Source organism: Poecilia reticulata, linkage group LG4 (assembly GCF_000633615.1).
Source record: "Poecilia reticulata strain Guanapo linkage group LG4, Guppy_female_1.0+MT, whole genome shotgun sequence".
Taxonomy (NCBI): Eukaryota; Metazoa; Chordata; class Actinopteri; order Cyprinodontiformes; family Poeciliidae; genus Poecilia; species Poecilia reticulata.
In genome coordinates, this window is record NC_024334.1 from 14324495 (window position 1) to 14349568 (window position 25074).

Sequence of the window (25074 nt, forward strand, 5' to 3'; positions counted from 1 at the left end):
GTGTGTGTGGGGGTGTGTGGGCGTGTGTGTGTGTGTGTGTGCGTGTGCGTGTGCATGTGTGTGTGTGTGTGTGTATTTATGTGCTGAACTTGTATCTCTTTAGTTTTTTTTTCTTTGTAAAGTGAGATGGAATTTGTTTTTTATGTAGTATAATCTTTAGAAAAATCAATATATGGCTGTAAGCTGCATAAAGAGATAAAAGGTAATGTTAACGTTTTCAGCACTTTTCTTTCCAGACTTCCTGACCATCGCAACAATACTAGGAACTGGAATCTTAGGTAAGTTTTGAAACTATTTTATGAATTTATAAACATTCTAATCTTCCTCTCATCACACTGACTCTCATCACATAAGCCCTTCTTGTTAGCTTTCCTCACTGATTACAACTGAAATGTTGTTTAATGTTTAGGCTAGCATTCCAAGGAGTTTTATTTTATAATGAGCACTCAAAGCTTTAGATAAAGAAAAACAGGAATAAAAACATGTTATGCCTAAGAACTCCTTAAGTTCCAGGTAGCCATCAATCAATGCAATAATATACTTGTCTGTTAGGAACTTTTCATGTCTGTGAGAGACACCATCAGTTTTTTGAAGTCAGGTAAATCTTTGTAATTGAATTATTTAAAATTATCTATGTTGCTTTTTGTATTTGTGTTTTGAAATGCCCACTATTAGAACGCTGCACTGCCTTAGATAATAAATATGCTGCTGTAATTTCTGCATCAGGATTTTTGGCAGGAATGTGATGCCATTCTTATACTAACAAACTTCACTCGCTAAAATAGTTTTCCTAATTAGCAGATGTTTAAAGAGGAACAGATTTTAAAGCCATGCTTTAAAGTCATCCATGATTTTTTTTCCCCCTGTATGTAGTGTCTGGTAATTGTAGTAACTTTAACTAATTTCAAGTCACAAAATTCAGGCACACCTCAAATCCTTACTAAAATCATCCTGAGAAACAATGTAGACAACACTAAACTTCAAACCCGGCATCTTAGGTTTACAAATATTAATGTCCTGATTTTGTAGTAGCTTTGGAAAAGATAACAGTATGAAGGTAAAGGTTCAGTGGCAACTGTTTGCTCTTTCTCCTACATGTCTTTTCTGAAATATAACTTCACTTGGAATATAATTTAAACTCTGTCCATTTCCAGGGAGAGGAAAATTTAAATGTGTTTTATGAAGTGTTGCCAACACCAAAGAGATTTTTGTAGAGGTGGAAATTACATGGGACATTACATTTAACTGCTTTGTTTTGAGCAGAATTTCCGTGTAGTTCCACAGAGGTCCGACCCTTCCTAGTTAATACTTGCTCAGCCACTTAAATCTTATATGGAAATTAGCACTGTCAATTATATTTTATAGAAATCTGGAGCCAGCGCAGAGAGATGTTTCTGAGACACACTGACAAAAAGCTCAACAGACAGCGTCTAGCACATGTTTTCACTTTTACCTGAGTGGGAATCAAATTCAGAGGCAGCTCAACATTATTTTCATTTTCAGGTCTTCCAGTCACTATAGCACATGCTGGACTGGTGCCCTTCCTGGTCTCCTTTCTGGTTGGCTTCTTTGTTCAGGTAAGAAAGGTGTATTAAAATGTAAATGCAAACATCTTTCTTTCTGTTTATCTATTATGTGTTATTGATGTATTATGAATTGACGTATCTTTTGCTTTGTAGGCCTTGCTCATTTATCTGTTTGTGGAACTTCTCCAAAAATGTCAAGTGGTTCAGCTGGACTCTCTAAAGGTCAGGAGAACAAACCAGGCTCTGTTCCTTCTTCTACTTACAGTTTGTGTGTGACCTTCTTAGTGATGCATGTCGACTGCAGGAACCTTTTCCAGGAACCAGTGTGGTTTTCAGGAGCCAATTTTACTACTCCGTATCAAGGATGTGTGGTTATCCACACATCCTTGAAAAAGTCTTAAGATCATGTAGCTAAACTTAAAGTCATAACATGTCTTAAGTTAAATTTAAAAAAATTTAATTAGGCCTTAAATATGTTAATCACAGGTCTTAAATTCGGTTTGTGGCAGGAATATTTAATCATTAAACAGTTCTATTTAATGAATACATAGGACTATTTAATCATTTAGTTCTTGCCTTTTTAGTTGTCTACCAAAAGTGTTAAGTCATGCGCAGACATCTTCGAGACAGTTGAGGCTACTGGTAACAAGCTGCTAACATGCTATTGCTATTGCTAACTGTCTTTTTGAGTCTACCATGGGTAAGTGCAAATGTATTGCCAGTTGTTTGTACGCCGTTTGTTTTCACCATCGGCTCACTTCTTTTGCCAACCTATCTGATGCTCCATGCATTCTGTGCAATAAAAGCTTGGCACTGTGGGGCTTAAGACTAGAGAACCATATGCAGTGTGAAAAACACACAGCTGCTGCCTGCAGCCACAAACAGACCCCAGAATTGTGACAGTTTTGATCCGCTGGAGTGGCTAAAGCTCCCAAGAAAACTATTATGATGACATTCATAATAGTCTTAAAAAGGTCTTAAAGTCTTACATTTGGGTTGGTGAAACCTGCAGAAACACTGTCTCCACTTCATTTACCTGAGAAAAAGCAGATTACCATTTTTTTTCATTTCGTCAACAATTCTGGGTGGAGGTTTGTAGTGGAAGAGTGATAATCATTTTAAATTGGTTTAAAGTTTTGGATTATCATTCAGTAACATCTGTTTAAATGCAGAGCAATTTTCTTCTGTTAACTTAAAGGGAGAGCTTATATCCGTGACAAAAAAAGCAGAAAATCCTTCAGTCAAAGTAAGATTTTAGTTTAAACAATTTATGGTTTGAGTCATAAATACAATTAAGCACAGCCCCCACCTGGATCAGTAACAGTCTATTGCGGTCTGTGACTGGTTTTCAGTTTATGACTCTACAGGAAAATGTTAGATCATTTTTCTGATGTCTATTTTTATGCTGTACTCAGACAGGTGTTGCAGAGTGTATCGTGATGGATCAAGTGAGCCCAGAAAATCCAATCGCACAAGACGAAGAAGAGGAAGAAGAAGCTGAAAATGCAGAAGCTGGTGAGACATTTTTGTGTTTGCAGAGAATTGGACTAACATTTTTAACTGAGAATTCGGGAAGATTTGGGTAAAGACAGCATTTTAAGTATTTGTCTTCTGACCACAGACCTCTAAGATGATTAGATGGAGCTTATTACTTCATTCAGTAGGTTGGAATAAAATGGTCAGGGTTGGTTGATGTGGAAGAACGAAGTGTGATTTCTCTGAGATGCTGATTTTCCTTTTTTGTTTGAATTTGTAGTGTTGACGATCATACCTCTGTCTTGGAATCATTTTAAACCTTTTCTGTACAGTTGACTCTTGCTTTGTTGCTAAGGTGATATTGTCCTGCAATGCTTAATCAGTGGAGGGCATATCGCCTGGCAAAGAAGAGATTACTGCATAGCCTTACAGCAACCCTCATAGGCCAAATGAGGGGGGCCAAAACTGTCAAATTTAAAGTGAAGTTGAGAGCCACAAAATGTTTTCCTTTAAGAATGCAAGAACATTTTAAAATGTTAAATTTAACCACCTCAACAGAAAATATGCACAATATTTGAAAATCTGATTGTCTAATGGGACCTGATAATCATTACACATCTGAAACAACTTGGAGGTTTGCTTTGTTAAAAACAAATGAAAGAAACCTGCAAACAATGTCCTAAATGTTAAATTAACGTCATGTAGATTTTTTTGGTGTGTTTCAGGAATAAGAACAGCCACGTTTACTTAGTGAGTGCTACAAAGTATTCTGAGTTAACATCATTTTTAAATTTGTATTCCTCTTTTACATTGTTATTAAGAGAAGAGAACTGTAGCTTCTATTTTTAGAATACTTTATATTGTCCTTATCGTTTTTCAAAGACAGCATCAGTAAAAATGTCAGAGATGATTTTTTTGTTTTTTGGGTCAGTACCAACCTCTTGAGCTGACAAAACATTTGTGGCATCATTGTGTTGCGGTCGATGGGTCACTGTTGACACCCATGGTGTATGAGCAGCATGGGATTCCCCCACCCTCCAAGAAACCCAAAACATTCCATCTCTCCATCTTTCTAACTGCAGAAAGGGTTTTATTCATTGTACTATTCTGGATCACAAGCTGCATGGATGATTAGAGCAAATCAGAGGTAGAGCGCTGACCCTCCTCTGCTTTTCTCTGGCTCCGGCCTTGACGTTCTTCCTTGAAGTGTGGGCTGAGAGATAAAACTGTAAAATGTTTTGCATATGTTTTGCCAAAAGCAAAAACATATGCAGTTTTCATGCTGACTAATGCATACATAAGTCATGGATTTCTGACAGTACACAACACAACACGCGTCTTATTCCTAAAACATTAAAAATCACAGATGTCAAACCAGGTACAGCAATCCTAAATCTAAGCAATATATTGTATGCGATGACTTAACCTGAATTGTTCAAGGTTTAAAATAAATAAGGAAACAATGCAAATGCTGATGCTGATGAAACTCATTGCAAGATAGGGTGTATTTCTGCATCAATGTTTTTTTGTTTTTTTTCCCCCAGCAGGCAGAATAGTTCCTTAATGCCTTTCTTTTATTTGGACTTCAGCAAATCAAACTACCAGGTACAACATCACAGACAACATCCCCTTAAAAAACAGCAGTGTCTTGCATCTAGAACTCCTTTTCCATCATGCTAAACTGACTCTCATCAGCTTAACACAACATTCGGATTGGTAGACTATGATTCTAAGACTTACAGAATGTTCCATTCAGCTAATAAAATAAAAACAGAAATAACTAGTAAATAGCTTTGTCGGAGAACTTATTTCTTTTTCTGTTGACAAGATACAACATTGTCCATTGTGTATAAAGTCTATATGTGTAGGTGCAGTTTCTGAAAGGAGTCCAGATGGTGATGCCAGCTGAGGTTACTATATATGTCCTATTCTTGTCTTCCAGATGTCTACAGTGTTATAAATTTATCATAATTGCTCCTACCACTGCATTGAATATTATACACTCTGTCAGTACTATTTTGACCAAAGTTATTACAGAACAGACAGAACACACATCGATGATCAGCTAAAATCTCTGGGGGCAGAGTTCCTGTCTGTCCTTGCTTAGAAGCATACAGTTAGGGTCAGAATTATTTTCCGCTCTGCACCTGCCTCTGATGAAATAACACATAACTCTTAATATTTCCAAAGAAATGGCCATGATAAAAAACGGTTAATACTTTTCTTTCCAAAAGAGTACATACACAAACTCCACAAAGTATGATCAGTACATCTTACTGATGTTCTTAATTCTAAGAAGACAACTGAAAAATGACCAGGCCAAAATTATTAGTGTCCTTGACATTTACTGATCAATAGTATGTCCTGCTGGTTTTACAACTGACAACAGCCTCTCTCTGCAGTTCTTCCCTAAGCTGGCACATGTCTCTTGAAATATAAGGACTCACTCTTCAATGGCAAATCATTTCAGCTCATCTAGGTTATGTAATCTTTGAGCATCGGCATTGACCTTAAGCACGTGACACTAATTCTCTATGACGGTGTTTTTCAACCTTTTTTGAGCCAAGGTACATTGTTTTAATTGAAAAAATTAAGAGGCACACCACCAATCAAAAATGGAAACAAAGATACTCTGTAGCCAGCTATATTACATATATAATCATTCTTATCAAAGTCTCTTGAATAGGAATTAAATAAACACAAAAATGTATTTTCATCACATTTTACATGTCTTATTTCAAATTGCACTTAACATGTCCACTTCAAAAATACACCTGAACAGCCACAACACTGTGGTGTTAAATTTAAAGAAGTTGTAGAAAACTTCAAAGTGTTTTACAAACTAATCCATAAGCATCTTATAGCCATAATACAGAAAATCATTCTTATTCTGAAAGAAGCAATAATATTTGGGAAACATTTCACTTCATATTCACTGTTACAATATGAAGAGTTGCATGTACAAAATGTCAATATCTATATTTTACCCACCTAATGTGAAACCTGTGCATGTTTGGATGAAAACAGAGCTGATTTCCTGGCAGAAATTGAAGAAAGACAAAGCTCTTCCTCAACAGCTCTCAGTTTCTCTCTGTTTTTAGTTTTTATAGTAGCCAGACTAGAGAAGCTCACTTCACACAGATATGTTGTGGGAAATGGACTCATGCTCTTTCCAACTACTGCTGAGCTTCACTGTCTTTTCCATCACTGTTGTCACAGTCTTGCTAGATACAATGCTCTCACCGCTACACAGCAAAAACTGAAGAGTTAAAATTTCAGGTTTAAAGACTTCAGAGTTGACTTTAACTCATTAAGAGTTGTTTTAACCCTTGAGGAGTTAAATGGCATCCAGTGTTAGTTATTTTCAATAGTTGATTGCATCAGGGTCGATTTTACTCGTTAAGTGTTGTTTTAACATTTGCTGAGTTAAATGGTTTCCAGTGTTCGAGTTATTTTCCATAATTGATTCCATCGGTGTTGAATCAACTCTGATAGGAGGAAAATAAGCTCCTCCCTCCTTCATCGTCTTCCTTGGAGTGAAATTTGAAAACCGCTCCCTCTTTTTTCCTTTTCCTGTTGTTCTAAACGGTAAGTACAACTTCTTAAATCTTTGGTTAAGCACTTTTAAGTTGATAGTGATGTAACTTTTTCCACTAATTTAATACTTTGTCTATTTTGCAACAGCTATACTCGATGTATTAGCTAGAAGCCCTTTTGTGGGTTGCTACTTAGCAGCTGTAGCACTTACAACAGTAACCGTTGTAACTGCAACTTTTACACACACACACACACACACACACACACAAATATCAGGCCGTGTACTTATACAAAGTTCTATTTTTGTATAATTTAAAATCATAATTTTGGCCATGGTAATGTAAATGCTACCAGCCTGTACATTCACATGGCTAATCGGTAGCAACGCTGACGTGTTACGTCCTCCAACGTGCATAGAGTATTACACCGAGGGGAACACTTGACTTAAGTTATATTTTGCTTTGTCTAAACCTGTGAATGCTGATAATCCAGTGTCTGCTAAAAATGTAACATGATTTCAGTGTGCCCCTAAACTAAACATGTTGTGCCATTTTTGGGTAATCTAAATTCTCCATGTATTTCTTTTTGTTTCATTATTCTTCATTTCATAGCTAGTTGAAGTGCCCTACAAAAGATGTCTGGTGGTGAAGAAGTTCTGCAAGAGTCTGGAACAACAGAAACCCTCAGTGATGCTATAAGACAAGTGGTGAACATATTGATGGCTCACAGGATTAATAAATATAGGTAAGTGTGTTTTTGCACTTCTAAATCTATGTTAAAAAGTCCCAATTTTTTCACTAAAATGAAATCTCCTGTTAGGTGTCTTCCTGCTAAACCAAAACCACCTGAAGTCTCCAGGAATCAGTGCATGGGATGCAGTCGAGAGACTTGCTGTCTTTTATAAGGTAATTGAAATAAACGTATGTGTAATAATTTGTTACTTTGCTTTTATAGACATTACATTCAACAGGAAATTAAATGGCAGCTTTGAGTATGTCTGGGAAAACATAAATTTCTTTTATTGGTTTGTATGAATCCTTAAAGTTTTACATTGGTTGTAGCTGTATGTCTGGTTTCTTATGTTTGGTGTATGTATTCTTTCATTTTAGTCATGCTGCAGTTTAGAGGAACATCTCCGGGACCTCCTTTCTGTTTGATGTCAGAAGAGCAAGATTGACATCCTCTACATCATCGTGGATAAGTGACTCATCCCATGCCAAGCAAACTGCTCTCTTGCAGCATTTGATGAGTTATTTAAGACATTTTGTGTTATGAATTAATTTGTATACATTTTTGCATTGTATAACATTGATGTTGGCAAAATGAAGGAATCACCTGCTTATCTTGAGACATAACTCAAGATAAGCAAGATATTGCTTATCTTGAGAGCAAGATAAGCAATATATTTTTAGCTGACAATCACTTTTTCCTTTGTTACCTAAACAGCTATTTACAGAGACCTTTGTTCATTTTCATGCTTTCAGGGTTTTTTTATAGTGAAAGATATTTTCTGAAAATCCCAGATCTAAAATTTTATAAGCCTTTTGATATTCAAAACTCATATGGAATGATAATGAATGTTTGTTCACTGTGCAACAGTTTAAAATGTTGGAAACACAGCTGCATAAATAAAACAATTGTTTAAAATTGATTTATTTGTTTTAGGTTTACTTTATTATAATTAATTTTAACCAGAATCATAAAGTAACACATTTTGGAGTAAATACCTAACACTTGGAAGTGTTAAATTAACACTAACAAAATAGTTATTTTTAGTTATTTCATCAGTGTTAACCATTGCATCCCAAACAGAGTTAATTTAACTCTGTTTTGTGGGTTAAAAAAATTAACTCTGATCCAGTGTTAAAAATGTTACTATTTTGAAAGTGTTAGTTTAACTCTGAAGAGTGTGGACTATATAAACACTGAAAAAGTGTTAATATCAACTCTGTGGGAGTTAAATCAACACTGGGGTTTTGTTGTGTACCTGTAGCATTCATGCATCACTAATTCTCGTTTTAATGCAAAATACTCTGTACCTACTGCCATCTAGTGATAAGAAAATTGCATGATTACGCCGCTACTACTACAGCAGACACTCAAAGATGGCATTATTTGCAGATACTTCATTTTCAAAAAATCTTTTAAAACCAATTACCGTATTTTTCGGGCTATAGAGCGCACCATACTAGCACCTTCAATTTAAAAAAAATAAACAAAAACTGGAAGCTGCTCTCGGTTTCCCATTAGGACCCAGCAGAGTGCTGCGTCCTAATAAATCTGCTGGACGCAGCACTCCGTCTCCAAAGCCGAACCATGGTTTCGTTCACACCGAGCTCATGTGCAGCGGTTCTATTTCCTTCCTGTAGTGCCAGCTCGACAGCCCTCAACTTAAAATCTGCATGATATGAGTTTGAAAACATTTCTCAGTCGTGCCTGCTGCTAGCATGTGGTTGTTATAAATGAAAATTTGTGCATTCTTCTTTGATTTACAATTTTGACTTCTAATGATTCACTTCCTGCTAGACAGCCCCCTGGTGGTTGAAGAAAAATCCACAGAAAAGCCACACCGGGCTACAATYCGCATGGTTCAAAGCTTAGGAAAAAAGTACCTTATAGTCCGGAAAATACGGTACCATAGGTGAAATTGAATGATTTTCTCGGCACACTAGTGTGCCGCGGAACAGTGGTTGAAAAACACCGCTCTATGGCATTCAGATCTGGGCTCTTTGAGGACTCACATTGTTGTGTCCCTTAAAAGTTTTGTGAACCAACTTGGAAGCCATTGGGTCATTACCTTCTCAAAGGACCCAGGAGCTGCCTAAAACAAACCCCTGCTCTGGCTCAGTTTTTTTTCCGTTGTCATGTCCTTGGGGAAGACGTTTCACCTGCCTTTCCTGCTAGTGGAGGACCAGGTGATGCTGGTGCATGGCAGTCTTGCTTTGTTAGACTGACTAAATTACAGTAGCTTACCAGCATGTGACTAGGTGAATGACTGAATGTAATGTGAAACACTGCAGGGTTCTCTCGACTAGATAAAATGCTATACAAGTACAAACTATTTGCCCTGTGCCCAAAGAATTTGAATTTTGTCTCATCAGACCAAACACATCACCATTTTTTAAATGTTCATGGGCAAACTTCACCAGCTATTGATGTGCCGTTTTAGCAATGGAGGTTTTCTTGGACGGTAACCTCAAGTCATCCACGATGAAGAGTTCTCACATCCGTCTTCCTTGACACATCAACTCCAGAAGAGGCCAGTCAAGCAGACATGGCAGACACCCAGGGATCCTTGCTAACCTCTCTGATTATTTTTTCTTTAGAACATTTTTGAAATTTTGTGCTCATGGTCAGGCCCAAGATTTGTCTCCCAGTGCTTTCCAATGATGCAACGTACTACTGTTCAGACAACATATAAGGTTCAGAAATGGCAATTTAGCCTTCACTCTCATGACAAACGTCTCCTCTCCTTTTTTCAGAGGATCAAATGTAATTTTTTTTTTTTACTAAACGCAGAACGGCAGAGTGGTCTAGGTGTTTTAAGTACCACTGAACTTGCCAGTCTCTCTCTCTCTCTTTTTTTTTGAAGGTCCAGTGGTAACTGATCTCTCAATTGACCAGTGAAAGTTAATTAAATGTTCAAATTTGTCTTGGCAGTAAAAAGAAAATGCTCAGAGGAGCTAATCATTTTAGCCTTGTCATTGTTTTTGTTTTCTTGAGCACATCAATATAATACTGATCAAACTTTGTGGATATTTTGTTTTGGAAGCAATACATGTGTGAACAGCTTTTATTATGGTAATTTCCATGAAAATGTTAAGAGTTTTGTGTGATTTTATTAGGGGAGTAATAACTCTGACCTTAACTTACCACAAGAACTCAAATCAAACGAAGTCTCTGACGTGTTGATCGGAAGAATGTGTGACACATTTAGCTCCATAATGATCGGACATATTTAAAAGAACCACATTGATATGTATTGTAGCAGTTTGTCTCTGTCCTCATGAACCCATTTGTATCTCACAGATACTGGTTTACTACAGTCCAGCTCACCATCTCTGTGTGACCAAGCTGAGAACCTGCAACCCAACCTTCATCTGCTTGGCTGCCTCTTCCTCTCCCGGCCCATGAGTCATGCTTTCAACTGCATTCTCCTCTTCCAATTGTAAGTTACCATGGCAATGATCTTTCCATGTCATGAAGTTGAATTGTTTACATAATAAAAGTGGAATAACGCTGTGTGGGAAGGAAGCGAGTGGTTGAGTTTATTGATCTGTATTCTGTTTTCCATGGAATGCAAAGTGCTTGACAACAATAATCAAGCATATTGATCTTTTTTTACATTTTGACAGAAATAACTAATTCCACATTTTATTGTAATTTATGGAATGGGGCAACAAAGCAGTGCATAGTTGAATGAATATGCGTGAAAAAGTTTAAGGAGTTTTAAACCATTTGTAATGTCCTTTCTATTTTATTTTACCTTGATGTAATTTCTTTCCTATTTACTAAAATATGCATATGCATTTCATTTGATTTCCAGAACTGAAATGACAATTAGGTAGCCACACGTATACTTATTCATAACTTTTCTAATCCCAAATCAAAAACTAAACTTCCAGACTAAATTCATGTGTGAAGTCCAGGAATTGCAGGAGGTGGATGTCAAATGAAGGAAGTTGTACCTAAAGGGAGTAAGTCTGGAAGCACCCAAAGCTTCCCGACTTGGATGCTTCCAGAGGTGAGAATATAAATGTATAATTCCAGTGTAATTGATCACAGATGCAGAATAAACCACCCAAATCTAACCTGCACAACTTTGAGTGAAAGCCAAGATGAATTAAAGCTGCAATTGCTCACAAAGCTGCTCCCACTATCAACTGAATTGAGGGATTGTTGACTTCCATATGTATGTTTTGATGTTTTTGTTGTTTGTTTTGTTTCTACATAAAATTACACATTCCAAAAACATATCATAAGGATTTGAGACAATGAAATGTACATTTATTTTTAACAAGAGGTCGTAAAAACTGCGTTATGCGCGAAGTGTGAGTGCTTGCACTATAACAGTGTTTTCTCGCAAATTTTCCACTTTTTTACTGCTTGAAGATGTTAAGACATATAAATATAAAACATGCACTTACAAATAGTGGCCTGAGGGGGAAAACACACACATCCTGGAGAGATCTTTAGAAGAGTCATGGCTCCCTTCAGCTCTGATGATCTGGTGGTTGATAAAAAGTAGTGGAAATGTTTTATAATTTATTAACAGTGAAAGAAATTCCCTTTGAAATAAAGACATGATGACAGCAGGTTAGATGTTTTTTTTTACATTTGCAGATGTCCCAGACTGTTAGTTTTTCTTTCTTTTATCCATTGCCAGGCTATTTTAATACATACACTGCAGCCTTTTCCTTTCTCCTTGAACTTCTTTGTTTTGTGTTCCTTTGCTTCCTCATGATTTGAAACTTTTCCCTTTGTTCCCTGAAAATCACTTTTCACAACCTCTTTTCGTCAACATTAACCTAAGAACAACATCACAGGCTTATCTGTACACCCTGGTCTGCCTTGCAAATTAAATTACCTTATCATACAGTAGCCTTTCCAACGGGCTATTTTTGCTTTTGAACACTTTGCGATCTACTAAAATGTTCACTGCATTATTGTTGGAATGAAACTTGCCAAGTCATTTAATCTCCACTGTTGCAGACTGTTAACAGAGCTAGGACGGACTTGTGTAAAAACTGTCCTTGAGGTTAGGGCTTTACTGCCTGGCCTTCTGCTGCACAGAGCTGAAATAGTGAGTTACAAGCCAAACTGAGCCAAACACTGATAAAATATGATTTATTACAGCAACTCCTGAGGCTCTGTAATTTTTTAAAGTGATCCCCCTGTTTTCAGATCTGTTGTTTGACCTTGAGTTCAGTGCGGCTTCCAGAAGAGACAACCTTACTTTAAAATACTAAATTAGTATGCGACTATAGCCATTTACTTATTGAATCCAGATTGTAACTTTGTTTTTAAAGAAAAAGCTATAGATCTTGTATTATTCAAAGTTAATGCTTGCAGCATTGACCAGTTTGTTTGCAGGAGAGTGTAAGTCCATAGAGGAGAGGCGCAAGGCTTTTAACAACACGGGTGGAAGGTCCTGTTATCAGGGTGTGAGCGGCTTTGAAACACCTGGCCAATCAATACTTCCTTCATTGTGTTCAAGGGGTCTTAGTGGTCGATCAATGCAGAGGCTCAAGCACACTAACACACCAACGCCACGCAGAACATGACCTGCATCCTTTACCCTTGCCATGCCTTGGTCTGTTGGCACGGCTCTACACAATGACAGGGACTCATAAACTGCATGTGTTCATAATACCATAGCATTTTGTTTCTGAACAAAGAATGAAAATTTACATAATTAGTAAAGGGTGTCTGTTTTCATGTAACATCTTTGGAGTAGTGATGAACAATGTGGACCTAAAGCTTTAGTGTATTGATTTGTGATATTTCATAGTTGTGAAAGCAAAATTTCAATACATCAAGAGGCGACTAGATTAAAACTCAAAACTAGATTAACTTAATATTTGTATATGACTTAATGTTAAAGCACATGTTATTGTGAATATCGCATGCAAAGAGAAAATCACTTGGACAAGATTCAATTTTGACATAAAATAAAATATTTTAAAACACAAACTGGAGGATCATCACATATTCTGTCCTGGAGGCAGAAGTAAAACACCATAAACCGTAAGTTCATCAATATAGCAATGCTAAAGATTTCAACTCTAAAAGGCAAGACTATTTACAAAGTTTATTCCTTCTATTATCACAAATAATATGCTTTGATAGAGAGTAGTTGAGAATTGGGGAACTATAGAGTGGTCTTTAAATATCGCCCACCATGAAGATGCTTCACTGAAATACCAATCCACATGCACTGCAGGCAGACCAGAACAAAGTAACAGGATCACAATCCTGATCGTTTTCTAATGAGCAGTAACTAGCATAATGCTAGCTCCAAACAAGAGCAGTGAGGAACAGTCATTCATGTCTAGCAGAGAAACTGTGGATCTTTGAGAAGGGTCTAGTTTTTGTTGCACATGAACTGCAAGATCTGTGCCTGATTCACATTACAATTATATTTTCATTACAATAAAAGCTTGGATAAAACAATTTAAATTTCATAAATTTTTGGGGCTTTACATTGATCAATGCAGGCAATCAATATTCTATTGCCTGGCCATCGTTCCTGTCAGTGACATAGGGAAGTATTATGCCATAAAAAATAAGGTTGTAGGATATATGTAATGTTCATCAGCTTAGGGAGGCTGCAGCTCTCAGATGGCCTGTGCAGCTCTGCTGCAGAACTGATGCAACTGCAGCTAAAATACAGAATGATGCAATAATAACACTCATCAATCTAATTTTATTGTTTACAGGTGCTTTACTCACCTGGTTTCTAGATGCTTGAAAGTGACACATGACTTACTTTCGATTCATTTGACAAATAATTATTTGACAACTTCTGTTTTAAGCACTTATGGAGCATTAACATTTTATTCCCAAGCCTTCATCTCTAGGTCAGTTGTTTCTCAAAACAACAAAATGAGACTGTAATAAAAAAATAAATAAAAACCTTCCCACTGTCCTTGATCCCAAAACACATGCCATGTACATTGATGGGTATGATTCATTTGTCCATCTATAGTCCCCTTCATTTTCTCATTTTTAAAACCACCTAACATTTTTTTTGTTTTATTACGCCTGCATACACGACGGGATAAATAGTGTAACAGCAGGTTAAATATAAAACTTTCCCATTATTATAAAGGCTATTTCATATTTGATTTTAAACCGGGGGGTCTATAAATTCAATCCTCAAGGCCTAGTTAACTTGAGGCTGCTTTATAAAGCCAACTGATTAAAATGTAACCATATACTATGAAGGGTCAAGTCTCTAGTTGACTGAAATATGTGATTAAATGTGTAGTGCTCTAGTTACTGCCCAAACAGGGACTTCACTCTGTTTTATAGACTGAACAAGTAGAGGTCAAATATGAAGTTACTCTGAGACACAGTGAATAAGGCACAATGTCAACCTGTGGGTGGAGATAAAGATTGGGAGGCCAGATAATTCCCCTCGGATCCAGCTGTGACATCCGATTAGGTTGCAAATTGGAACGGCTCACTGAAGGACATTTTAAGGCTCTTGTGGGTCGGAAGAAATGTCAGACAGTGTTATTCTTGGTTTTTTGGGACTTCAACTGTTATTCTCAAGTGAAATCTTCTTACATAAAAGATTGTATGTATTTACATCTAAAAAAAGCATATTTATGTGGATTGGTATTCTCACATGATCAAAATTGTTTGATTAAACTTCCAATAAAGTTGTTGTTTTTACAACTTGAAGGCACATTGTTTTTGTACCCATCAACAGGTTTCTGATACAAGTCTGTCTGAATATTTATTGATTCTTTTTTATTTCAGTGATTCTTGAGAATAGGGACAAAACAAGTCCTATGGATAAAGCACAAAATTTGAATAAAATATACACAAAATATAATTTTTTCAAATATCTGATTAAACTAACCTGTTTACCTGTGAGCACAACATTGTACACTGCTCAAAAAAATAAAGGGAACACTTAAACAACACAATATAACTCCAAGTAAATCAAACTTCTGTGAAATCAAMYTGTCCACTTAGGAAGCAACACTGATTGACCCGACGAGGGTCCCCGTTGTCAATCAGTGTTGCTTCCTAAGCGGACAGTTTGATTTCACAGAAGTTTGATTTACTTGGAGTTATATTGTGTTGTTTAAGTGTTCCCTTTATTTTTTTGAGCAGTATATATTTTCCTGGTGTTTGCTGAATATTATAAAAATTGTAGTAGGTGGATGATGCCTGTAAAAGCCCTTGTCCTGGAGCAGAACTTAACACATTATAACAGTTTAAAACAATTAAATAAATACTAAGATAATGTATTATGACTATTAAGTATAAGTTAAATTAAAAATCATTTTTATATATTTTCCAACTCCACTGAAATTTGTCCCAAGTTTTTCTCAACACCGTCAGACATGAATAGAATGTTAAAAAATAAGGCATTATTTGGGGGCACCAGAACTTCTGAGGACCCCATGACCTCTTCCTTTCTCTTCCTTTACTAAGAGGGCTAGTTAGCTCTGGTTAGCTTATGTTATTTTTTAGTTTTTTCTTCTGTTTTATTCCTAAATTGCTACTCACAACCATGATGTGTCAACACCATAACTAACAATTTACAAAACTTTGGTGAAATTTTGTGAAATAAATGCTTAATTTTAGTATACTGTAAAGATGTCATGGACCTGATGAGCTACAATATGACCTCCTTCAGAATAACATATAAATTGAGGTAGTTTGGCTTTTTGTCAACTCCATCAGATGTCAACTCCATCAGTTTTTGTGACTCTTTCAGTAAAATTGTTGACAAACCTAACTTAAATGTGTGATTAATTCATTTTAATGTATTTTACATAAATTGCATTACTTCACATGTATCAAGTTTTTCATTTTACTCACTAGTTTGTCACCACCTTCAGTTCTGTGTCAACTCCGTCATGCACTGTCAACTCGTTCAGATGGACTTTTTGTTGTTTTTTGTTTTAAATAATATTTCTTTTGTTTCTTGAGAAGCATTTGTCTGTAAAACTGAGTAAAAATATCACTAATAGGGACATTAAAAAAATATTTTATATTTACTTTTGTCAGATGGTGATTTAAATTTTATTTTTAAAAAAATGTTGCAACTGGGAGCCTGCACCTTAGCATCTTTACATATCCAAAACATTATTTGTCATATTTGCATACATAAGGTTGCGAAATAATAAAAATAAAAAAAAATTGGGAAAATTTGCACCCATTCTGTCCCTATTCTCAAGAATCACTGATTTACATGACCAGAACCAAATATGGAGAATCAGCATTCAGCTTCAATGCACCACCAATCTATATCGAACTTGCAGAAAACTGCAAACCAGTTGAATCACAGGTGTGTTTTTAGCCTTGATTTGAAGGAACTCGTAGTTTCAGCTGTTAAACAGTTTTCAAGGAAGAGAGTAGAGCAGAGTAGACCAGAACCAGAAGACCTGAGTGCTCTGGAAGGTTGTTGGTAATAAGATGAGATTCTGCAACCAGCAATCATCCCACATCTCAAACTGTTGGGACAGTTCAATCTGGAAAGACTGAGACGGAGAAAAAGGAACCATTAAAAAATTTAATGACAGGAATGAATAACAGTTCATTGGCGCTCGGGCCCCGGGCTGATTTGAGCTCTGATTTGCTGTGAACTCAGGTGAACATCCCGGAAGCTGATTAGGGATGCTCTCCTCCCAGGGCCTGACACTGGTGGTGGAGGTTGGGAAAGGGTGCTATCCTGGAGAGCCGAAGGATGCGGGTGGAGAAGGGGAGGTGGAGGGTTGAACTCAGCTGGAAAGCGGCTGGCGGCGTGGGTGTGGATCCTTATATGCAGAGCTTGATTGATAATTGGACACGCCGGGTGAGGACCAGCCCTGAGGTTGGAGACGAGCATGACGCAGCAATGGGCGAAACGGAGGAGGCGGAGTCTCCCAGCTTGAACTTGCGCTTTTAACTTCATAACTCTGTCATCTGGGATGTCAGTGCTAATCCCTACAGTTCTTACACACACTGCTGTATTAGACAAATAATTAAATTGGCAGTACGTTTTGTTTCATCAAACTTATTCCATCCAATTTAGTAAATCATACCAAACAAGAGCATTTAGCAGATTAAGCTGTTTGGCATTGACAGAGACGATTTAGTAGGTTTTTACTGGGCACAACTCCCACACACAACTCTGCTGCTCAGCCCATAGAAGAATTTTCCTTATTACTGTGGCACCTATTAATGAGGACTAAACAAGAATGATTGCTACAATAAAAAATTATTAGACATACACATTTTCTTTCTTTCTTCCTGTATTAATTATTTTTTGACAAAGTATATCTTAGTTCAAATTAGCATTAAATTAAAACTTTTGCAATAACTTCTTCTTTTCAAAGGTCTTTGGTTTGTAGATGTAGATTGTTTTTTTTTCTTCTAGATTGAAAACGTCTGTTTAGTATTTCCTTTGAACGGTTTGAAAGTGAGCAGAATCAAAAGCTTGGGTGTACTTCAGCCCTTAGATGTGTGGAGAAACTAGCGATAGATCTGCAGTCTTAGTAACCAACTGTTAAGAGATTACAGGAGCTTTAACATGTAAGGAGTGAACAATTGTTAAAACCTGTCTTGAAACCAACTATAAAAGCCTTCCACTCTGATACTTGTCACGCCATTCCTCTTTATGAAGACATGCACATTGTTTTGGAATTGCTGCTTCTCAGAGTGTGATATTCGAGGAGCACATGAAGAGAAGATCCCAATGCTTATCCCAAAGGCATCCTTTGTTTTGAAAAACCTAAACTGGAACAGTTGTGGAGGATAAAGGCATTGCTTTATAAACAGGAAGTGATTTTAAAACTAAATCTCTTATCACTTCATATCTTTCAGACACTTTGATCATGCAAAATCTGTTTTGTTCAATAAAGGAGCTCTTCTCTAAAAGCTTTGATACCTGATCATTTTCCTATATATTTCTCTATTTTCTTTCAATCTGTTCTGATTGTTGTTTTGTTTTTACTTACAGTATATCAATTGGAATTAGCTATGTGTTGGCTGGCAGCGAGGCTTTTGCTGTTCTTCTTGGTATCAGGTGAGTTGAATTTAAGAACGATGTGACTAATGTGTACTGGCTGGACTTAAGTAGCATTTTATGAAACCCAAAACCAAACTGTAGTCACTTAATCAGCATCCTCTTAAATCTCTAATAGAATTTCTTTTCCAGTTTAGTGTTAATCAGCTTAAGCAGCACATATACTTTTGAGATTCTCTGCTCTCCTTCACTGTGTGTGAAAGCAGCCGTGCAGGGTAAAAATAGGTAGAGTTCTATGGTTCACTGGAGTTTTCAATTACAAAGAAATGTACATCTTATTAGTGGTGCGACTACTGCAGTTTTCTGGCCGATCGCTGATCTTACAAAAAGCCGGACCCGCTCATTCAGATTTTGGTCAGTGCCATTTTTTTGTTGATGCTTTTACTGCCTGAAAAGTTCCTTAGCATAACAACAAAACCACTAGATTGGCAGCAGTGTGGTGACTATCGTCAACTGCCCATATGAAGATGTAACTCGGATGGCGGGTTGGTCAGTCTGCTCTTTTGCAGAGCAAAACGGAACAGTGGCTGATTTTCAGACCTTAGCAGAGGTAGAGAAAATCAGGGGATAAGATTGATTTCTCATGGATCAGCTGATCGCCGATCTCCCAAAACAAAGGAATAGTCAAGGCGAATTATTGGTGCACCCCTACATTTTTCCTGTAAACATTTTTGGTTGACTTCGAAAAACAAAATACATCTATTACTGGAATCAGGACTGCATTAGGAAAATTAATTATGAAAATATAGAATAGTTGTGAAACAATCCTACACTTCCTTTGGGAACATTGCAGGGAGATTGCAAGCAAAAGTGAGATGAACATGTGTAGCCCTGTTCCATGTGACTGGAGGAAAATATAATGACACATGCTCTGCATGGCAGCCGATCAATATTTTAATTTTCCAGCAGCCATTGTACAGCGGTAAAACCAGCAGATCAAACTTAGCGTGCCAGGTACGCATCTGCTGAGCTTATCATACTAACTGCTTTTCAGTGAAACGCTCCTAAGAACGAATGTAAATAGCATCACAGAGAAGTATTGTATATATATATATATATATATATATATATATATATATATATACTTTACATTTAAACAAGGGTTGCTTGTTTAAATGTAATCCTTTGTAGAAAGTCAAATATGAGGCAAAAATGTCAAAAGAAAATTTTGTATCCATCTAAAAATTATTTCACATCATTTTCTCTCTGTATGAAAGGGAAAGGAGATTTTGTTGTCACAGCAAAAATAGACTTTTAGAGCTTGCCTATGTGAACAGATGTGGGAAATATTTCCTCAGTGCTGCTACAAAGTTTTAAGGGACACATTTTTAAACTTTAGGACTTTCACTGTGTGGTTTCACTCGTTCCAGCATATGGGCGGAAATTAAAAACGTTTTCTGCTTGGGATTAGGACTTTGAGGGAGCCGCAGTCAGGCCTGATTTGTTAAATCCTTTATACTTTATAAATTGTGTATATTATATTAAAGATGTATTTACATTAAGAGGAAGGTGAAACCATATTGAAATTCCTAATTTCTGTGGACAAACGAAAGTTGATTATCTCTTCACCAGGATGATCCTGCTGTGTTTCTCTCGCTATATTTTGGTTCCTTGGTTGTTCAAAAACATGTATATAATTGTATATTGCAAAGATCCCATTGCAAATAAAAAGACAACACACCCTTAGATATGATGATGATATTCCAGTAAGGAGGAATGCTCTAAGCAGTTGCATGAAATTGCTTGTAAAACTCAGCAAATGCCCTTTTGGAAGACTAGAGATGGGAGGAAACTATACCATTGAGGTTTTATTTTATTTTCCATTATGATAGGAAAAAAACAAATCTGCATCTCATCTCTGTGCTAATGGACTTTAATTAGCGGGTGTTACTTTGAATGTCATGTTGCTGTAAATGTTTGTTCTGTGAGTTGTTGCTGTAGAACAGGAACTTAGGCACTTCAAAAAGTGTTTGAAGATAACCATCAGAGACATGTTTGATGCTGAAATTAGATGCTAAATTTGGGCAAAGCAAATGACTGTGTCGTATGCTACATATAGACCCTGCTGCTTCAGATGTTGATAGAAAGAACTGCTTTTATGTCAAAGTTTAAAGACATGCGGCTACATCAAATGTATCTGAATGGAACCGTGCTTGTTAGACATGAAACCATCTCAAAGACTAAACTAGACATAAGAACAAATTAAACCTGGTCGTTAAAAGTTGTCTTTTGTTGGAATTATACATGAACATAAACAGAGCTCCTGCTCGCATATGCATAACCTGCCTGACTGAAATGTCACTGCTTGACATCCATAGAATTAGATCTGACATCTTTATTTTAGTAATAGAAAAAAACTAATCATTGTACATGTTCCAGCATCCTGCAGCCAGCTGGGTCAGCCTGTATTCGGGTGGGTCAGGGCTTACTTTCTTTGAATCTGTGGTCGGAAACCTGCTGCTCCGCATCTTGATGAGGTTTTTAGGTGATGCTGCTTTTCATCTTTTACTTTTCAACTACATTCATGAGTTTAGATGCATTTTCCTTCAGAAAAATGTACCTAGTGGACATAGGTGAACTTGGGAAGAGATGTAAAGGATCTTCAACCCTTGATGGAGTTCAACCCTTACGCATCCCATTTTTCCTGATTCAAAACATCAACTTAGACCAGTGGTTCTTAACCTGGGTTTGATCAAACCCCGGGGGTTCATTGAGTCGGTCTCAGGGGTTCAGCGGAGCCTCTGCTGAAGACACACTTGTGTAAAGTCGTGATGACGCGCCCCGCTTTGCCATCACTTGCTCCAGAGGATCACGTTATATTGCTTAGCCAATCAGTGCTGCGGAGGAGCACTGATTGAAGGAGCTCCACTGTCAGCATGGATATGAACTTTTGTCTTTAATTACTTCAGCAAAGCTCACAGTTTTTACCAAATTTTATAGTCTAAATCTGCTCTGTAGTCGCATCTTTTCGGGATTGGTACTGCCTCTAGTGGTGTGGGGGTGGTTACACCGCTAATATAATTACATTACTAAATCGGAATACCGCAAAGTATTTTGTGTGTCGGGGAGGGGGGTTGTTAAGAATGTTAAGAAGGGTTCGGTGAATGCGCATATGCAACTGGGGCTTTCGGTACCTCAAAAAAGGTTAAGAACCACTGACTTAGACTGTGTTTAGTCCATGTTAGTTGTACTCCAGTTTATTTATCTAGAAATTCCGGTGTGTTTAGGGAGCTGTGATTGTGAACTCGAACCAAAAATGCAAACTCTGTTCCTTCTACAAACCTTGGTTCTTGGTTCAGTTGAAGTGAACTCTGGTGTGGTTCAAATGCATATTTGAACCAGAGACCGCTCCCAAAGTAAAAAGTGATCTACAGCGCAGGGCATTCTGGGTAAATACAATCAAAACAAACGTGCGAGTCCAGCGCAATAGAGCTTTGGAGCTGATGTCACAGCGTATGACGTTTTACGTCGCTCTGCGCCATTTTTGGTGTCCACAGACCAAAACAAACTATTCAGAACACCGGTGTTTTCATTGTGTTACCGAACGCAGTGAAGTTGTTTTCAAGTTGGATACTGGATATCCCGCGCTCCGCGGAGTAAGGGACGTTCAGCTCAAGGTTGATCCGATTTATGAACGCTAATTTCGGCCAGCTGTTCTTTACTGCGCCCGGAGCGCTCGGAGTTTCACATAGGGACCGTCAATTTCTGAACACTCCTGTAAATAAATTCTTTGTCATGTGATCAACTGATACAAAAAAGTGGTCATTCATGCTTTTACACGAGGCACACTATCATCTATTAAAATTTTAAGTCATATTCAATAATTTAAATTTTAATATGAAATGTTTTCATCAAACATCGTATCACATTAACTCAATATGTGTGAAACTGTTCTACTAGACTGTATAGATGAGGCACACTCACCTTTATTACATTTTAACACTTTTTTATATTTTTAGCTATTTCTTGAGTCAAAATTTTGTATTTTTCTTAAATAGCTTCTAGATCATGTGACCTATTAATTCAAAATATGTGTGAAATTATTCTACTAAACTATATAGATTAGGCATATTTTTATTCCATTTTGAACCCTTTTTAATTTAACCAAAATTATATTTTAAAAAATATTTAAAAAAAATATTCATAAAATGTATTACCTCAGATGATCATCACTTGTTACCTGTAATGTTCAATTGCATAAAATTCTAGGACAGGATCTATTTCATTACATATTCACTTACATGGAATATGTTAAATACAACAAATATTTATTCAAGCGTGATCTATTTCATAAAATGTGTCACCTTTATTGTTTAGTTACACATTAAATGTTTAAAGATGGGCTCTTTCATCTGGTTTGTGTCATGATGTGGCGGTGGACACAAACGCAGCAGGCAATAGACGTACTTAATGTGGATGTTATTTTAATGAACAAAATAAACGAACTAAATCCAAAATCCAGGGAAAACAAGGAAATCCTAAACACAATGAACAGGAGACATTAGGGATAACAACGGTAACAACTGGCAACGTGGTGAGCAGGATAACAAGACGGACTGGCGAGTTGTGACTGAAAAAGAGGAGCTTAAGTAATGGAACAATGGCCTAAATGAGAAGAGTGACAGCAGGTGTGAGTAATTTGGCACAGGAGCTGCTGAGGGCTGGGGAGAAGGTGGCACAGGGAAACTAAGGAGATCTGCTGGGAACACAAACGGGAGGAAACGGGGAACTGAAAAATACTTCTAATACAAAAGACACTAAGAGTAAAGAAAACCTGATGAACTTGGAGAGAAAGATATGAAACCATAACCAAACCTAAATAGAAACAAGGCTGATCTAACAGCAATAAGAACTAAGAAACACAGAGCTGGAGAAACTAGAAGATCTAAACAAAGAAATAACCCAACTAGAATTACTAAAGAAAGATAGAGACTCAGACATGCAAGAATAACCGAACCTATGGTGATCAAACTAAGAAATAAACATTACTAGAAACCCTGCAGGGAGGCTGAAATAAGAAATAACTAGAGGGATAAAATATAATTAAACTATAGTCATTAAAGAAGGCTTGAGATGGACTCAGACAAACAAGGAAAAGCAATAATATAATTCTAACTACACTAAATACCTCTAATAATATCAAAAGGACCATGAAGGGCTAAACTAAAGTGAATTAAAACATGAAGCTAAATAAAATGAAAAGTAAAACAAACTCAAAAACCCAGTGTCCTGACAGATGTCTGATTATATAATTGTTTACTTTAATCACATAAAATATTTATTTAAAAATATAATCTTTCATTACATGTATRTTTATTACCTGWAATATTTAAATATCAAATTTTTACTTAAAATGTGAATCATTTCTTCACCTGTTTACATGCAACTTGAAGTGTTTGAATCAAACGATTCATGGATGTTTAATACATTAAATTATTGAATGAGAGAAAACAGCCACTTCTAAATGTACACACATTTCAACACAAATGGTTCCTGTTCCTCTTCAAAGTCTGCAGCCTTGCTGAGCTCCTCTCCTGGGGTTTCTTCCTCCTCAGCCTCTCCAACTTGCTCCTCTTCTGTTGTCTCCGCTACTGTGTTTTCATCATTTACCTCTTCTGGGGTAAATAATGAAAACCGTCTCTTTAACTTGTTGATCCACCATGGTTTTGCTGTATCGCCTCTTTACTTGACGACCATGTCGGTCCGACGTTGTGGCGTTTACCTCGCAGTGACCCATATTCAGTGCTAGAACCCAGTCAGGATTGAGCTCATCCATTTCATACGTCGGTTTGCCTTTAAGAGGACATATCAGAACACACATCAGTATTAAAGCTATAAATCTGATAACACTAGTAAAATAGTTTACTTCACAATAATGTAAGAACCTCAATGTCCACTGACTAAACTCGGACTATGCTACCTAAACAATATTAGCCCGACCTAAACAAGGTTGACCCACTTAAATGAATTCAACAGAAACTGAACGTGAGTACACTCGGACAAAATCATAGCAAAAAATGGACACAAAACCAACAAAGCAAAGAATAGAAATGTCTGGGGCAAACTTGTAGGTATCTGGGGATTTTGGAGAACGTAACATCAGCGTCTCACCGCTGATACAAGGACATTTGTTTTCTTTTCGTTAGCTCCGACAGCTGAGCCTCCTCGCATTGTTTCCAAGCAGGAAAATAGTGACACGAAAGTCCGTTTTCCATCTTTTTACAGTTTCAGTCGTGTGATCGGACATTACAGGCAATAACGCAGCAAGTTCGTACCATGGCTAAATTATTTTAGGTAACTTGGATTAAAAAATATTTGCGAGACTGTTGTTTTTGTCGGTTAATGTTTATGGACACCAAAGATGGCGCTGATACCCCTCCGACTAGAGCAGTGACATCACGCTCCAAAGCTCTAGGAAGAGATGACTTTTGGTCTTTTACCAAAGACACAAGAGAAATCCTACTACCGCCAAAATCTCAGAACACTCCATTTTTGATTCCATTTTGTGAAGAAAGAAGTTGTGCTCAGTTTTCTCAGATGTTTTGGTGTTGTTTCCTTCAGTGGTTCTTGGTGCAGCAACACCACAATAGGTAAGTAAGTAGGTTGTTCATAGGGTTTGGATCGTTTGATGCAGTGCTATGTGAAAACACAGGGATATTTTTTACTGTATTGAACTAAGAATTTGGTATTTGGTATTTGGTATTTGGCATTTGGCCCGTTTTGGTGGCCTTAGGATTGCATCTCTCCTTTTTGCGGATGATGTGGTCCTGTTGGCTTCATCAGATC

At 37.0% G+C, this 25074-nt stretch overlaps 1 protein-coding gene and 1 long non-coding RNA gene across 2 annotated transcripts in view; both read left to right on the plus strand.

Moving 5' to 3' along the window:
- The window catches only part of LOC103464024 (uncharacterized), a 74229-nt gene that overhangs the window by 3949 nt on the left and 45206 nt on the right, over window positions 1–25074 (plus strand). Inside the window, exons 2-7 of the mRNA XM_008407819.2 lie at window positions 237–278; window positions 1504–1577; window positions 1680–1748; window positions 2942–3041; window positions 10569–10707; window positions 18223–18288. Coding sequence (XP_008406041.1) covers window positions 237–278; window positions 1504–1577; window positions 1680–1748; window positions 2942–3041; window positions 10569–10707; window positions 18223–18288 — 490 coding nt within the window. The remainder of the gene's footprint in view (window positions 1–236; window positions 279–1503; window positions 1578–1679; window positions 1749–2941; window positions 3042–10568; window positions 10708–18222; window positions 18289–25074) is intronic.
- On the plus strand, window positions 6404–7381 carry LOC103464023 (uncharacterized). Its single transcript, XR_533575.2, has 3 exons — window positions 6404–6590; window positions 7151–7283; window positions 7359–7381. It is a non-coding gene; the product is annotated as an uncharacterized LOC103464023 (long non-coding RNA).